Source organism: Scophthalmus maximus, chromosome 1 (assembly GCF_022379125.1).
Source record: "Scophthalmus maximus strain ysfricsl-2021 chromosome 1, ASM2237912v1, whole genome shotgun sequence".
In the NCBI taxonomy this organism is placed as follows: Eukaryota; Metazoa; Chordata; class Actinopteri; order Pleuronectiformes; family Scophthalmidae; genus Scophthalmus; species Scophthalmus maximus.
In genome coordinates, this window is record NC_061515.1 from 4,357,501 (window position 1) to 4,373,830 (window position 16,330).

The 16,330-nt window shown below is 49.4% G+C and overlaps 1 protein-coding gene across 3 annotated transcripts in view; it reads left to right on the forward strand.

The window, feature by feature from the left end:
• Positions 1-16,330, forward strand: part of macf1b (microtubule actin crosslinking factor 1b) — a 30,261-nt gene that overhangs the window by 11,523 nt on the left and 2,408 nt on the right. For 2 of the 3 annotated variants that reach the window (XM_035634026.2, XM_035634033.2), the window contains exons 2-38: positions 1,295-2,031; positions 2,224-2,280; positions 2,390-2,560; positions 3,177-3,343; positions 3,454-3,613; positions 3,716-3,800; positions 4,364-4,608; positions 5,450-5,569; positions 5,693-5,800; positions 5,900-6,118; positions 6,467-6,670; positions 6,771-7,002; positions 7,097-7,323; positions 7,741-7,863; positions 7,951-8,052; positions 8,465-8,566; positions 8,656-8,820; positions 8,970-9,125; positions 9,537-9,719; positions 10,052-10,180; positions 10,274-10,444; positions 10,541-10,696; positions 10,794-11,000; positions 11,084-11,203; positions 11,294-11,463; positions 11,561-11,720; positions 11,843-12,037; positions 12,253-12,378; positions 12,747-12,890; positions 13,004-13,192; positions 13,287-13,398; positions 13,534-13,700; positions 13,841-14,003; positions 14,188-14,342; positions 14,489-14,563; positions 14,764-14,881; positions 15,907-16,052. In XM_035634026.2, the coding sequence (XP_035489919.2) occupies positions 1,375-2,031; positions 2,224-2,280; positions 2,390-2,560; positions 3,177-3,343; positions 3,454-3,613; positions 3,716-3,800; positions 4,364-4,608; positions 5,450-5,569; positions 5,693-5,800; positions 5,900-6,118; positions 6,467-6,670; positions 6,771-7,002; positions 7,097-7,323; positions 7,741-7,863; positions 7,951-8,052; positions 8,465-8,566; positions 8,656-8,820; positions 8,970-9,125; positions 9,537-9,719; positions 10,052-10,180; positions 10,274-10,444; positions 10,541-10,696; positions 10,794-11,000; positions 11,084-11,203; positions 11,294-11,463; positions 11,561-11,720; positions 11,843-12,037; positions 12,253-12,378; positions 12,747-12,890; positions 13,004-13,192; positions 13,287-13,398; positions 13,534-13,700; positions 13,841-14,003; positions 14,188-14,342; positions 14,489-14,563; positions 14,764-14,881; positions 15,907-16,052 (6,186 nt within the window). In that variant the 5' untranslated portion in view covers positions 1,295-1,374. The remainder of the gene's footprint in view (positions 1-1,294; positions 2,032-2,223; positions 2,281-2,389; positions 2,561-3,176; positions 3,344-3,453; positions 3,614-3,715; positions 3,801-4,363; positions 4,609-5,449; positions 5,570-5,692; positions 5,801-5,899; positions 6,119-6,466; positions 6,671-6,770; positions 7,003-7,096; positions 7,324-7,740; positions 7,864-7,950; positions 8,053-8,464; positions 8,567-8,655; positions 8,821-8,969; positions 9,126-9,536; positions 9,720-10,051; positions 10,181-10,273; positions 10,445-10,540; positions 10,697-10,793; positions 11,001-11,083; positions 11,204-11,293; positions 11,464-11,560; positions 11,721-11,842; positions 12,038-12,252; positions 12,379-12,746; positions 12,891-13,003; positions 13,193-13,286; positions 13,399-13,533; positions 13,701-13,840; positions 14,004-14,187; positions 14,343-14,488; positions 14,564-14,763; positions 14,882-15,906; positions 16,053-16,330) is intronic. The other variant, XM_035634042.2, reaches the window with a different exon arrangement.

Consider the following 16,330-nt stretch of genomic DNA (forward strand, 5'->3'; position numbering starts at 1 on the left):
GATCCGAGTGTGTGTACTCCCCTGTGGATCCCCCCCCCCCCCCGACTGCGTCATCTGCCCCGGCAGAGACGCGCAGGATGTGGGCAATTACTAAAAGCCTAATGCACATATGAAAGTAGGTCATTATTAGATTGTGATTTATCTTAACTGGCTGCATGTTTGAGGGACTCACACAGTGAGATCGGATTCAAATATATTGTAGAAATTGACAGGAGCTTCGGAGCAGAGAGCTGCATATTCAGCATATTCGACTGTAGCATGTCGCTGCACCTTCACGTCGGTATAAATCCACCCTCTTCTGCATTTTTAGCCAGAGAGAAATAGGAGCCCACATCCCATATTGTGCCCTTACCCCTGAGATCCTTCGTCACCAATGTCCTGAAGTAACCTATCTAACTCTGATTGGACCAGTCCCGTCCCGCTTCAGGGGGGCAGGGCCCGACCTCAACAGGAAACCTGGCTGTGATCTCCTGGTGGGCTCACCTCAGCTCCTCTAGGCCAAGATAATTACATCCACCTCTCACCTTTCTGTCAAAACAATGAAGGCACCGAGCCTGAGGGGGAGGAAGTCTCTTTAGTCATTCAATGTCCATTGGCTCATGAGAATTGTCATTCGGTGAGGTGTCCAGAGAAAGGCCCAGTGTCTCATGCGTTCCGGTTGGTGAACATTACAGAAAATACAACTATGATTTAGCGATGCACTAAGGTAAACAGTTGATTGTTGTACGCCACTCTGAGCTCCTGCTCCCGCCTATCGCTGTCACCCCGGAGAAATGTGATGTGATGTCCGCCGTTTTCATGGCTGTCATATTCGATCAGATCCTTTTGTGCGGGTTTCCCAGGACTGTTTGAGGCCGAGTGAGAGAAAGAGCTGGCCGGCTGCCACCGGCTCTCGGTGCCAGGCAAAACAGTGGGAATCGGCGACAAGCCTGTCACATTGATTTCTAAGCCCGGAATATTTCAGTTGGTGATGTGAGACGGAGGGAGGCATGTATGCATGTGGTCGGAAGGAGGACAAAGGGACAGGGTAGATCCTGGCCAAGCATCTCTACTGTAGAGATCCCTTTTGGTCTTCCAGTGTCAGGGAAAGGGCAATGTTGGCACAGGAATTCAGCCAAAGGAGGGTGTGGGAGACTGGTTTCCTTTTGTCTCGTGGCAGTTTTCTGAAGATGTAAGATTGGAGGAGCAGCATCTGGTGATCTGGAAGCAGGAACGGTTTAAAGAAAAGAACTGCAGTGGTATTTGTTGTCTTGTTTTTGCACAATGAGCATTTTGACCCCTTGTCTTATTCTAGGTAGCTGAAGAGCCCCTTGCATGCATGGCCGAGGGGCCTTACCTCGCCTATTACCTCACGAGCCTCGGGGCTGAAGGATTATGGGTAACCTCGTCAGCCGGCCCAGCTGCCTGGGCCAGAAGTCCAAGCATGTGAGGTCCGACGAGGACTTCCTGAAGGAGTGCTACCAGCGACGAAGAGGGAGGCAGTCCCCGGAGCAACATGGGGAGACCAAACAAGAAGAGGCCGTCGAAGACAAACCCGGGGACGGTGCGGACAAGGAGAGAGAGTCGGAGGGCGACAAGGACACCCAGGAAATTGATTATAAGAGGGAAGAGGGGACTCATACTCCCATCTCAGACAAACCCCTCCGCAGCTCTCCGGCGTCCACAATCAGGAGTAGCAGCACTCTGGAAAACGCCTGGCACAACAGCCCTTCGCCAATAAAAACGTCCCGAAACGGGACCCTGACAAAGAGGACAATGCCTCCGGAGTTTACCAGGTCCCCCCTGGCTTATCCATACAATGACTCCACGGAGAGGAGGGCCAGCTTCCAGAGGAGAGACTCTCGGGAGGGAAGCCCGTGGTCCTGGAAGACTGTGGCCTCACGTGAGGTCACGGAGGTGACGGAGGTGACGGAGACGGTCGTCACCGAGATTGTAGAAGTCACAGAGTATCCGTCGGGAGATAAAGGCGGGGACCCGATAGTCACCAGAACTGTTAGAATCCTGAATGGGGTGGCCGACGAACTCGCTGAGGTTGATACAAACACAAACTTTCAACTACACGAACTCTCATTTATCTTCCATTTCATTCTTTCCTCTTCTCGTCAAAAACCTGCCATTCTCGCCCTGGTCTCTCTCTCTCTTTACAAATAATAAAGTATGAACATGGTGATGGGTGTTTCGATGAATTGATGCAACTTGTGGACTTTATTCTTTATTTTGCAGCTCCAAAGTGACGGACACTCGAGCTCAGACCAGGATTCCAGCCTGGATAGATGGAGGGTATGTTTCACCCCTACCTCCTACACCCTTGTGTCCCCAACAGCAAAACCAACCCTGTGTCTCCTGAAAGCATTCTCATACTTTCATGCGATGGTCTTTTTTTCCTAAGGGCACAAGGTCCGCCCTGGCACTACAGGACGTGGCAACAGACTCTGAGACCTTTCTCCACAACCTGAACGCTCTGCTCACATGGGTCAGTGAGATCGAGGAGCTCACTGCCAATCAGAAAGCCCCGTCCTCAGAGGTCAAAGTGGTGAAAGCGCAGCTCCAGGAACAAAAGGTGCGTTATCGGCATCATCACAGACACCTCGTTCCCTGTTCCGAGAAACCTCTCTTTAAGTACTAGAGCAGGGGAAACACGCTGGAGAGGTGCACCTATCTAAAGGTGTGCTGAGGCCATGGAACACGCTCAACTGCTTCCTTCACAGCATGAATTCAGTTCTTTTCGGTGGGAATGGGTGTCATTCGCAGCCACAATGAGTCTTTGTTTGCATTTCCTCGGGGGGTATGAAAGAAGCAGGGAAGTCTCTCACCTTTCGGCTGCAATCACACCCATTGTGAGCTCTTTGGATCAGGTGAAACGTCCCTGACTCTGGACAATGTAAGCTTGATACACAACACAGGGCGTCCTCCACGCTGACACAAAGGCAGGCGAAAAAGAAAAGGGAGAAAAAAGATCTGGGCTGGGATAAATAGGAATTCTCCTGCAATCGTCATGGTGCTTCTCTGGAATTAAACCTCAAATACTGATGAGAACATGACAGGGTCATTTCTGATTTAATACTACTAATTTATGAGGGCTTTTACCTTTCTACAAACAAGGTTAAAATATGATATGCTCCCATTTTGATGTAATGACGTATGGCTTTACCTCCGCGTGTTCTGTTGTTTTACAGCTCTTGCAACGTCTCCTAACAGACCGCCGGCGCAGCATGGGCTCCATGATGCTAGAGGGCCCTCGGTTGGCAGAGGCCCACCCAGGAGAGGAGGGGGAGCAGGCAAAGGTCAAGCTCTCCACTCTCCAGCAGAAGTGGGAGGCCTTGCAGCTGGAGGCAGAGCAAAGGTCGGCCGCTTTTACTGGCAGTGCCACATGTTCACTTGACAAGCCCCTACTGCGCGATGCAAACCGTACTCACCAATGCTGACAATCAGTGGACATTTTGTCGTCGGTAGGAGGGCGAGTCTGGAGCTCATCCTGCCCAGGGCCCAGCGCTTCCAGGTCGGAGTAGACAGCCTGCAGCAGTGGTTCACATCGGTGGAACAGGCCCTGGCTGAACTACGAAATGCGGAAAGGGTGATGCTGCGTCTCTCCGAGGCCACAGATCGTGCCAAGGTTGGAAAATGTTTCACGTATCAGTTGCATGCACCGTAGAGTAAAAATGTCCGTTGGTGTAAAATGGAGACGTATAACTTTGATACATTTTCATTTCAACAGACTGTCGTTGAAGAGATACAAGTCAAAACCACGGAGTTGGGGAAAATACAAAAGTCGGGACATGATCTGATGGAAGTGATTTCAGGTAATATTTACTACACGAGGTAAAAACTTAAATCCAGGGAGGAAGCTGTGGTTAAATAAACATTGATTTTAAATTGTCCATTCTGATATTTTATTCCATGACTACAAGTGGCAATAGCTGTTAACTCCACTTCCATTGATTGCAATATACGAATATAGGATTATCTCATCTTATGTTAAATGTCCCTTCAGATGGGTTAGTGTGGAACCTACAGAAAAGTCAAAACATTATGTTTGACGTTTGTTGCGTCGGGACGTTATTTGTAGATAATTGAAGACGTTTCACCTCACACCCAGGAGACATCATCTGAGAGGCTTTTCTTGAATGGGACGTCCATTTGCCCTCAATTCAAGTTTTCTTGGTCAAAACCGTATGACATCCACAAAGAAATTAAAGATTCCATTAGATATTGAGAGTATTGAAGGTATTGTATTGACTCAACTGTACTCAATACCATAATAAATAATAAAAGTGTGTCCTATTAACCCCAAAACGCACGGAGTCACACTGACTGACGATAGTTTGGTCTTAACCTGTGCATACTGATTCGTCCTTCATCTCAGAGGAGGAGGCCCAGCAGGTGCAAGAGAAGATGGACGCCCTGCGTATCCGCTGCTCCGTGTTGAGTCTGAGCAGTCTGGACGTGCTGCAGAGGCTGGAGCAGGCGCTGGAGGCCTCCAGCCGCTGCACCTCCAGCCAGGAGGACCTCCACCTGTGGCTGGGCCGCATCGAGAGGGAGCTCCTGGGCGCGGCGGGAGCGCAGACACACGCTGGCGACGCGGTGCTGTGTGCAGCCGAGAGGCAGAGGGTAATGGCCCCGCACACACAATCCCACCTAACAGCTCCTCGGGCTGAATACAGGAAGCACATGGCAGCCATTTGAAAAGCACATGTTTGTAAAAGCAAAGCTAGTAGCTAAAAAAATACTGTATTTATTTCTATTTATTTTTATTTATTCATTTATTTATTTATTTATTTTTGGACATGGCCTATGTTTGTGCCAGATATAGCAGTTGACCTACATGTGCGCTTTGCCTTTGTTGCAACACCGAGACAAACGGTGTGGGCCAAGTTTTCAGCATCTATGTTGACGTATAGAGGAAAGACAGTTAATGATGTCAATACAGGAACTGAACCCTCATCAAAGTTTATTGTGGAAAAAATTCTGGCATTTAATTTTTGTTGCCTGTATCTGTTTAGTTAGCCTACATTATAAACCTGTTTTTAGGCAAATATTGTTTTTTCCAGATTTTTAAGTTTTGATTTATAAATTATATATAGCCGTAATGACATCTGTCCACATTTGAAATATTGTTTTATAAATTATTCTTACATTTATGGCATTTGCCAACATTTCAAATAATTTTTATAGATCATCCATGTCTGATATTTTATCCTTTTCTTACATGAATTTAAAAAGTAATATTAACATTCCGTTTTCATGCCTGTTTCATTTTTTTTTCATATTTTGCAAGTGTTCATTAACTTGTTTGATTTTGTCATGCACTGTAATTTGTTCATATTCATGACAGAGTTGTGCTAAAGACAGAACATGTCCTGTGCTGCTATTAGACTATTGGAAATGTTAGCGTCAAATTGAATCGACAACATTACTGATGATATGCCGACATATATTATACGATCATTAGCTGGAGGAGGCGGTGGTGAAGGAGATGGCCTGGTTCAAGGAGACGGCACTGGGCCTTGAAAAACTGAAGACAATACAACTGCATCCAGAGCTCATAGCGGAACAACTCCACGAGCAGAAGGTCAGAACTCATTTTGCTTGAAGTAAATTAAATTTATGAATTTTAAATTTTAAAAAATTTAAGTTTTAGTGATTAAAACGTTTTGGTGGCTGAAATCAATTCAACACATTGTGTCCCGATCAGATTTTGGCTGTGGAGATTCTCCAGCACAGGTTCAACATTGAGAAGATGGTGAAGATTGCTGAGATCCTGCTCACATACAGTGATGAAGGAGAAACGTGCGACCTACGGGTATGGCCTTCGCCCGCGTTTCATGCAGCCTTTTCGAACTGATGATGTAAATGTACCACTGAGGATTTATCTTTATTTGGCTGTGCTCTCTCGGAGCAGACCCCACTGGACGTGTTACAGGAACAGTGCAACACCACCTCGGCCACCAACTCCCACGCGGTTCTGCAGCTGGAGCACGCTCAGTCGCTGCTTCTCCAGTTCTCCGAGGGCCTTGCTGAGGTTTCGCCCTGGCTGGAGGAAACTCAAACCCTCGTCGGCCACCTCTCCCTGAGCACAATTAGCTATGAAGCGTTTCGGGAACAACAGGAGCTCTTACAGGTAAAAGAAACCAGCCTCTCCAAACTGGAGTGCCAGCTTTTCTCTTCTCTCTTTTTCTCCCCCCCTGTTCAACAAAGACGTTCTTTCACACTTAGCGGTCTGGGTAAACGAGTTCTACTTGTCATGAACGGGTCATTTGTGTAATCTACTTCTTCTTGACAGGGTTACTTTTCCACCAGTGTGCTATAACGGCATTTCTGTGTTGTCAGGTATCCCATGAAAAGTGAGACTATGATTTCCGTCCTCCATCCGTCGTAGGGGATTAAACTCAGATCAGGTTCCCTCTGACGAGAAGTCCACTCCGCACATTGTTATTAAACCTTTCGTCATCTCTCTTTTTCCGCTAAGGGTCTGAGGGAGTCCATTGCGGAACACAGGCCCCTGATCGCACGCCTATGCTCTCTGGCGAAACGCTTGTCAGAACTGAATCCCGCTCAGGGAGATGAGTTCTGTCGCAGGGCGGCAGATGCCGAGGAGCAGCACGGAGCCATCAGGGACCGGGTCCGAGAGACTGCCAGTCTGCTGGAGGAGTCGCTGCCGCGATTCACACAGGTAAGAACGCTCGGATGACGCAGGAAATATCCTAAATATGCAATCGCAAAATAGCACACAAAAAAAGCACGCGGCTTCACATCCTCCCTTGCCCCTGTAGCTGAACGAGAGGACGACTCTCATCAGGGAGAGTCTGGACCGCCTGCGCGGCCGCATACAGACTCCCACGTCTCTCCAAGGACTCACGCCGAGGATCCGGGAGCAGCTGCAGGACAACAAGCACACGCTGGCCGAGCTGTGCAAACTGGAGCTGGGCCTCAGCGGTGTCAGGACGCAGGCAGATGAGCTGCTGGCTAACACGCAGGCCGCTGGCGACGGCTCCATCGGCACAGGTGATAATCCTCATTGTGCCAAGACGCTGCGGGTGCGATGCTATTCACTGTGGGCCAAGGGCCGATCCTGAGGTATATCCTTTGCCAATCCCAGCAATCCAGGAGCGGGTGTCCGGCCTGTCCCGGCTGTGGGACGAGACAAGCGCCCAGGCCCAGGAGAGGGAGAGCTGGCTGCTCAAACTCTTGGATCTCGCCTCCAAGTTCTGGAGCGATGTCGGCGAGGCCACGGCGGCGCTCGGTGACGCGCAGCAGGCGGTGTTGGACCTCAACGCGAGTCGGACAGACTCCGAAACCATCCGCCAGAGCCTCGAAACCATGCAGGTGAGTCTGGAAGCTCTCCGGGACATTTAGAATCCACACATTGTTATCTAGGGGCTGCACGGTGGTGTAGTGGTCAGCACTTCCGCCGCACAGCGAGTTCTCGCCGCGTGTGCGCGGGTTCTCTCCGGGTTCTCCGGCTTCCTCCCACAGTCCACAGACATGCAGAATGGGGTGAGGTTAAATTGGAGACTCTAAAGTGACCGTAGGAGGGAATGGTTGTCCGTCTCTGTATGTGGCCCTGTGATAGGCTGGCGACCTGTCCAGGGTGAACCCCGCCTCTCGCCCAATGTTAGCTGGGATTGGCTCCAGCCCCCCGAGGCCCTTAAATGGATAAAGCGGTGGACGACGGTTGGATATTGTTATCTATAATTATTCACCATGACGCTGCATAACCCTTGTTTTTTTCCCCCACTTCAGACTGTCAGGGAGGACATCGACAGTGTACAGGGAGATCTGGACACCCTCGGCGTTGTGGGAATGGACCTGATGTCAGCATGTGGAGAGACGGACAAGCCAGATGTCACCAAGAGCCTCGATGAAGTAGGCAATAATTCAAATTAAAAACGTTTGTGTCTCATTAAGATAAGCACTGACTCACTCAACACCCTGTGTTTCAATGTCTCCTAGCTCTACTGCACATGGAACAACTTGAGCAAACTGTGGAACGAATGTCACAAGAAGCTGGAGGAGTCCTTGCGGATGGCACTTCACTACCAGGACACAATGCAGGTGTGTGTCTACCTACGGTGCACGGCGTGTGTGCTTGCTTGCATTATGTGTAATGCGCATATTCCCATACGCTGACCGTTATGCCGAGATTTGTATCGTAGCCAATGCCTGGCAACCGCCGCCTGACTCAGCCTGACGAAGCTACTCTTTTATTTTGTCGCAATAGAAAGAGTTCGCACTCCCCGTAGTTTGAAATGACAGATGGTGTGGTCCTCTGCCAAAAGGCGAATGAGTTTAATGGTGTGAACTGAGCGAGACGGTAACGAGAGATGAAGTGCATCCAGCTGCATTTGCCCGCAGGGACAAACTTTTGTCTTGTTGACGGCAACATTTTCATGAATTCTACAACCGCACACAACATGGTAAGAATGCATTGCTCTGTTAACTGTAACTGTTGGTGCTTTGCTTACAGGGTCTTTTTGAGTGGTTGAAGTCAGCTGAGCTGAGGTCCACTGAGGAATTCATGGTGGGAACTGACCTGGAATCGGTCAAAGAGCAGCTGTGTGATCTCAAGGTACGCTTGGAGCAATGGCGAAATCGAACGTCAGTTCACTCCAGACGATATTCCATTTTGTACATTTCTTTTTTTCTTTTTTGCCTCAGGAATTTAAGCGGGAACTTTACCAGAAGAAGATTGAGATAGAAAGCCTGAGCCACCGCTTTGTGTGCCGGCTCTCTCCGGGCTCGGAGCGGCCGGGCTCCGTGTCCCCGCTGTGCGACTTCCGACTGCGCTGGGACAGCCTGGAGTCCGAGACGGTCGGCAGACAGGTGAGAGCGCGGGGGTGGATGTTGTAGCTTGACAAAAACAAAAAACACAAAATGAATCACAATGCATCATGGAAGTAACTCAGCTGTTAATAACTTCTCATTATGCTCTCTATCCACATGCTATATATATATATATATATATATTTCAGCATCAGCTGGAGTGTGCGCTGCTGGGCCTGGGTCAGTTCCAGAACACACTGGACGAGCTGTGCACTTGGCTCTCGCGGACCGCGGAACAACTGCAGGGCAGCCAGCCAATCAGCATTGACCTGCAGGCCTGTGAAATAGAGCTGGCCAAACACAAGGTCGGTGGCGGTGTAATTACATCGCTGTGAGGCGATAAAACATGTCAAAATAAGCGCCCCGCTGTTGGGCTCTGTGGTCAGAGGGAGGTTTGACGGTCTGCGAACTGTGGGACTCAAGGTTTTTCTCACAGACCTTGTGAGTTTTATCCGCTTGATAACGCGGAACACTTAGCCTTGGATTAATAACAAGCTCCTGTCTTCCTGAAAGTTGTTTTAACATTGTGTCGACCAGTGTCTGCACCTTATCCATTGTTTCTGTTCATTTATGCCTCAGCGACGGGACCCTACCTGACCCCTAGCCCCAGATAGAATCCTGTCTTTATCTGAGCTCCAAGCCGTGCGTTTATTATTCATCACACACGGATAAAACCGCGATCTTCTAACCTCCAACGTGTGTTCCCCTCTTCCAAGGTCTTGCGCAATGACGTCATGTCCCACGTTCGCACCATGGAGTCACTGAACCAGGCTGGCCGGGGGCTGCTGGAGGTCGGGTCCGGGGACCAGTCTCGGCTGGAGCAGCTCAACGAGAGCTGGGAGTTTGTTCGCTGTGAGACCGAACGCAGGCAGCTGGAACTCGAGAACAAACTGAGTCAGGTGAAGAGAGAGAACGTTCTGCTGTTTCTGTCACAATTGCATTTATGGCTACGAGGTGATAGGTACTTGCATGCATTAAACATTAATGTGCAGTATAATAGAGGGACACATTCTAATACACGAGTTTGGTTTCATGTCACTGTGTGATGGCACCATCTTGTGGTGATTGTCTGAATTGTACTAAATGATGTGTCAAATGAGCACAGAAGTGTGTCAAGGCACGTCTGCTCAGAAAGGATATATCATTTGTAATCCACAAATGAAAAAGTACAATGGCAAATTATACCAGTTATATCGATCCTTATTTAACGGATGAATTGATTTCATTACAGGTCCAAGATGTTACAATGGAGATTCAGGATCTGCTACAGTGGCTGGAGAACACCGACCTGAGACTGTCCTCCTCCAAGACCATGTGGGGGATGCCGGACTCTGCCAGTGAAAGGCTCAGCGCACACTTGGTGAGAGCTTGTGGTAAAAAATTGCAAATATAACCGATAAAACTAAAACAAAAAAAACGTTCCCCTTGAAAATAATGATGTCACCCGTGACAGGAGTTGTGCAACGAGATGGAGTCAAAGCACCACGCCTTCACCGATGTGAAGGGCGCCATCCACAGGATGCTGGAGAGCAGCAATGTCCTGCGGGGGTCGAGCACCGAACACGGCCTCTCCATCCTCGAACAGAAATGGACGTCTGTTTGCGGCAAAGTCCAGGAGCGAAAGGTGACCTCACTTCGCAGAGTCCTCGCGCGCCGCCTCGGTTTGATCCGTCTTCGCCATGAACGTGTCGTGTAATGGTGTGTAATGCTCGTCCTGCAGGCGAAGCTCACAGAGGGACTGAGTCTTGCCAAGGAGTTCCACAGCAACGTCCAGGAGCTGCTCACGAAGATGAGCAAGTGTGAAGAGTCCATTGGGCTCTTTCCTTCTCCCAGCTTTGTCCTGGACACCGTTTGCTCTCAGCTGCAGGATCACAGGGTACGCTCTTTTAATGCTGGATTTCTGTCCGCTTCAGATCCCCGGTTACATTTGCTTTTTGCAAGTAGTACGTTTTGCCATTGTCGTTGTTTTACAGACACTGGTGAATGAGGTGAACGGTTACTGTGAGAAGAAGGCCGCGGTAGTGACCACGGGCTGCAGACTAACTGAACTGAGCAGGAAGGAAGACTGCGACGTCATCCATAACCTGATGATGACCGTCCAGGATCGCTTCAAAAAGCTGCAGCAACGGGCCTCCGAGAGAGGCAGGACGCTGGAGGAGGTCAAGAAGAACGCCAAGCAGGTAAACCACGTGACGGACGGACGGGGGGGCCTTCACTCTCGTGCTCAAAGCCTCACCATTTGTCTTTGTCGCTCGCGTTCCAGTTCAGTGAATCTTGGCGCCTGCTGGTGGACTGGATGACGGAGGTGGAGCAGACACTGGACACGCACAAAGAGATCGCTGTTTCCCACGAGGAGATCAAACAGCAGCTGGCTGAGCAGAAGGTGCGGTTGGCGATCGCAGTGAATGAACACGGCTTGGTGACATGCGTTGTGTGTGTGAGCTCGCTCACCGGCCGATTGTCTGGTATTCAGGAGTTCCAGAAACTGCTGAGGTCGAAGAGGCCCATGTACGAGGCCACGCTGAAGAGCGGCCGCAGCCTCCGCCAGCGAGCTCAGACGGGCCGCGACAGGCAGCACCTGGAGAACCTGCTGGCCGAGCTCAAGGACACGTGGGACACCATCGGCGGCAAGTCTGTGGAGAGGTACGGACTCTGAGCTGAAGTATTGAACGTGCGCGCGGCACACGTTCCTATTTGAATGACGCGTTGAACACTGTGGCGTGCTGCGCTTCCCTCCCAGACAACATAAGCTGGAGGAGGCGCTGCTGTTCTCGGGCAGATTCACCGACGCTCTCCAGGCACTGAACGACTGGTTGTACAGAGCGGAGCCCCGACTGGCTGAGGATGTTCCCGTCGGGGGAGACAAGGACATGGTCAACAATCTGGTAGACAAACACAAGGTACAACCGGGTGCATTGCTGCGTTCTCCACGTACTTCCTAACGCACAGTAGCGTTTCCTTCACAGCCCTGTCCCGTGAGGGTCGTCGGCAGACTCTCAGCGAGCGCTCTGTTCCCCCTCAGGCGTTCCAAAAGGAGTTGGGGAAGCGAGCCGGATGCATCAAGACGCTGAGGCGCTCCGTGAGGGACCTGACCAGGAGCAGCACGGCCGACGCGCACTGGCTGCAGGAGCAGATGGACGAGCTGGCCGGCCGCTGGGAGGCCGTGTGCAAGCTGTCAGTCAGCAAGCAAGACAGGCTGGAAGCGGCACTTCAGCAGGTACGGCCGAAAAACCCAAACTTCAAAAGGATGATACTTTTAGTTTGGCTGTAAACTACAGTATGAGATTTTTAAATTACAGAGAACATTTTTCTTTGGTCGACCGGACCACAGAGTGAACGATGTCTGACTTTAGCTCACAAATGACCCATTAATACATGTTGATAACCCCGTGACCTAATCCCAAATCCCTTATCCTCTGGTGCCGTCACCAGGCCGTGAAGTTCGATGGCCTCGTCCACTCGTTCATGGAGCGCCTCACCGAGGCAGAGAGGACACTGAAGTACGGGCTGATACCCGAGGACGAGGGAGGCTTGCTCGCCTTCCGCAAGCAGCACGAGGTCGGTACAACATGAGAGTTTATCACTCCCTGTAGGCAAGTTCCGTTTTGTGTTCTCTCCCCCCCCCCCTCCACCTCGTCTGCCTCCAGCTAGGTCAAAGGGTCAGGGTCTGCTACAAAACTGCTTGTTCTTGTTGCTGATAAGGTGTTCAGCGTTTGGCTCAAGGGCGGTAAAGAGGTGATGCTTTTGTAGGGCGGAGGCCACCGCGGTTGTAGGTGCAGGTTATTTAACACACATTTCATTCGTTTCACGCTGGGAATGAACGATGTGTTGTTGTTTTTTTTACACATCATGCCAAGATAGTGGCCCCTCCCATGTACGTGTACTGGATAGGTCACTTTCGATTCCCCCCATCTCACCCTTCACAGGAGTCGGTGAGCGCCCTGCAGTCTCAGGCCGTGGAGCTGGAGCACATCCAGCGTCTGGGCGAGGAGATGCTGGCCTCCTGTCACCCAGACTCCATCATCACCCTCAAATCCTGGATCAGTGTCACCAAGACACGCTATGAGGAGGTGGGTGTCGTCATGGCCACAGAATGAACTATAGCGAAATGCATCCTGGAAAGTGATCAGCTCCTTTAGTTAGGTCATTGAAAATGACCCCCCCTTCCTGTTTCCTGAGTCAGGTCCAGACGTGGGCTCAGCAGCAGGGCCAGAAGGTCCAGGCCAGCTTGGCGGCACTGGAGGCAGAGCGAGAGGAAGTCCAGAGACTCCTAGACTGGATCTCCTCCGCAGAGGAGGCCCTCCACCTCCGAGAGCACGAGCCTGTGCCCGAGGCCACGGAGCAGAACCAGGAGCTCGTCGAGCAGCACGCGGTGCAGTTTCCCTCTGTCCAGGACACTTTTCGGTTTCTTCTTATTCAAATCGCAGTTTTTAACAGTTTATCTTTTTCTTTCACCCACATTTCAGGTGTTCATGGAGGAGTTGAATAAAAAGTTTCCAGAGGTTGAACACGCCACAAAGTCCTGCAGACTCAAGAGCACCCCCAAACAAACGTCTCCCGGCAGAAGGCCGCTCACGAGTAAGCCGCCGTGGACAGCGTGGCTGACGCGTCATCGACACATGAACAAAGTCACACTTGTGATATGAGCGACCCCACTGCCGATGATGTGTGGAGCAAATGAGATGGTGTTTTGTTTTGTTTTTGTCCATCCAGAGAGGAGGAGCACCCTGAGGCTGCAGCCTGTCGTGCCTGTTCCCCTGGAGCACCTCGACCCCCAGACCCCGCAGCTCTGTCAGCTGGTCAGTCAGTGGCAGAAGCTGTGGCTCCTGGCTGTGGCGAGACAAACCCGTCTGGAACAACACCAGCAGACGCTCAGAGAGGTTATTGTGGCCTTTTTCGAAATGGTCGACTGTGAAAACGTTAGCAGGCCCAATGCCGTCAGCCTGTTTTTTTCGGTTTTTTTTTTTCATTTTTATGGTTCCAAGTATTAGAAAATGACATTTTTGTTGTTTCTGAACAGATGGAAGAATTTGCAAACTTTGACTTCAATGTGTGGCGAAAGCGCTACATGCTGTGGATCAGTCACCTGAAGTCGCGCATCTTGGACGTGTTCCGCAGCATCGACCGCGACCAGGACGGGCGCATCAGCCAGAAGGAGTTCATTGATTACGTCCTCGCCTCAAGTAGGAGCCACTTGATATGAATCACTTGAGCGTTGTGTCCCACGTGTCGCTTCCTTTTAGTTGCCATGGAATTCAACAGATGGCTAATTATTAGACTTGTCGACTTTATCCCACATCCACGATATGTAATTAGGTGGAACATGGTGTAGAAATCGTCTCCGCTCTATATTCCTCCCTCCTGCAGAGTTCCCCACCAACTCTCTGGAGATGAACGCGGTGGCCACCATCTTTGACATGAACAGCGACGGCTTCATCGACTACTATGAGTTTGTGAGCGCGCTTCATCCCAGCAGAGACCCCTACAGGAAAACACTGGATGCGGATCAAATCAATGAAGAGGTATAAAACTCTGTGTGTGTGTGTGTGTGTGTGTGTGTGTGTGTGTGTGTGTGTGTGTGTGTGTGTGTGTGTGTGTGTGTGTGTGTGTATGGAAGAGAAAACACACATTTGATTGTCACACTCGTGTCATTATGTGCCGCCCGTAGCTGAGTCGACAGGTGTCACAGTGCAACTGTCCCAAGAGGTTCCAAGTGGAGCAAATAAGTGCCAACAGATACAGGGTGAGTCTCTTTTCATTTCATTTCATTGAGTGCTTTAATCGCCTCGTGGGACGGAGTTGTCTGCTACATTCTGTGGAATATATTAAATAGTGATGAGGGTTGTTTTATGATAAACGCATAATTAAATGGCTAATTGGAAAGAGTTGGGCGCATGGACATCTTACGGAAACATCACCACCGTTGTCGTCTGTTTGCTGCAGTTTGGAGATTCGCAGCAGCTGCGGATGGTTCGTATCCTGCGGAGCACGTTGATGGTGAGAGTGGGAGGAGGCTGGACTGCGTTAGATGAGTTCCTGGTCAAGAACGACCCCTGCAGAGGTCAGTGGGCTATTTCCATTTTAACTGCAAACTGTATTTCCTCAACATAGTGTGGTGTATTTTTGTCAACATATGTAACGATAGTAGTTGATGAGGTCCACATCATTTGTACTTTGGATGGTTACGTTAGGGGCCTCTTGATAACCTTTTGACCTTTCCTTTGAAACCCCCTCTAATCTTCCTTTTCACCTTGCATGACCAGATGTTGCGTTATTCCTTCTGAAGTCCTATATAAGTCTATTTTTTTACGAAGTGTCTGCAGAGTTGTTCCTTTGGCTGGATGCTCTCCAAGCTCCGCAGGGCTTGTATTGATGCTGGTCTTTTTGTAATAAACCCGTATATAAGATCAAGACGGTGTCGGCGGACTTCTCTTCAATACATCTACACATCATCGCTACTTAGTATACAACAATAGCAAAGTTCACCTGTCTGTCGAGGACAAACTACTACTGTGATGTGAGAAGCCTTCATGGCACGACTGAGGGTGCTTCACTGAGAATGTGTATGGAAGTGAAAGGATGAAGTGACTTAATTACAACACAATTGATATCATTGATGTGGGTAACAAATGTGATATTCAAATCTTGAATTTTAGGTAAATTTTTTCTCTTTTGTGTATCTCACAAATGGGTGATTTTGGATTTTAAAAAGAAGAAAACAAATCAGAAATCTTAAATTCAATATTAATTATATTAATGTATAGTTTTAATATATAATTAATGTTTACTTTTGGCTCAAAAGTGGGTTTTGCAAAGTTGCACAGTTTTTCTAAGCTCATGAAAAGTTGTCATTTTGCTGATGCATAGTTATCGCGGGACAGCATCAATAACTACACGGTTCTATAACTTGTTTGGATTTCTAATACGTGCAAAATGTGTTTTTCACATTCTGGTAATTTGTTTCTCTTCTGTATTTTCAACAAGACAGTTTCATCTGTCATTGGCGACCTTGCTTGTAATGCACACTCGCCCGCTGGCTGTTATTTAACAGTGTTCTGTGAAATTCCCCTGCCGTGTCTCCAACAGTGAAAGGTCGGACCAACCTGAAGATCAAGGCGAAGTACTTGTCTCCTGCAGGAAGCACATCGAAGGGTCTGACCGTCAGCCGGTCCAACTCCAGCCTCAGCCTCTACAGCAGTGCCTCCGCCCCCACCAGCCCCATGACACGCAAGGCAAGATCCCACCTCCGTCCTGTGACGAACCGCCGCAGCGATATCTGGTTGTTTTGAGGAGATCAACTCATCTTGGTGCAACGTGTTTAATCTTTATTTTAATATGTAGTGACAACACACGTGAGACCATTTCTGGCATATTGGCATGGACCGCATTTACATGATTTGGCCCCGTGTCCCTATATAAATATTACATATATATATATATATATATACGTAGAGACATTGTACTAAACCTAACTCTTTTTCTGCCCATTACTAATATATATATATATATA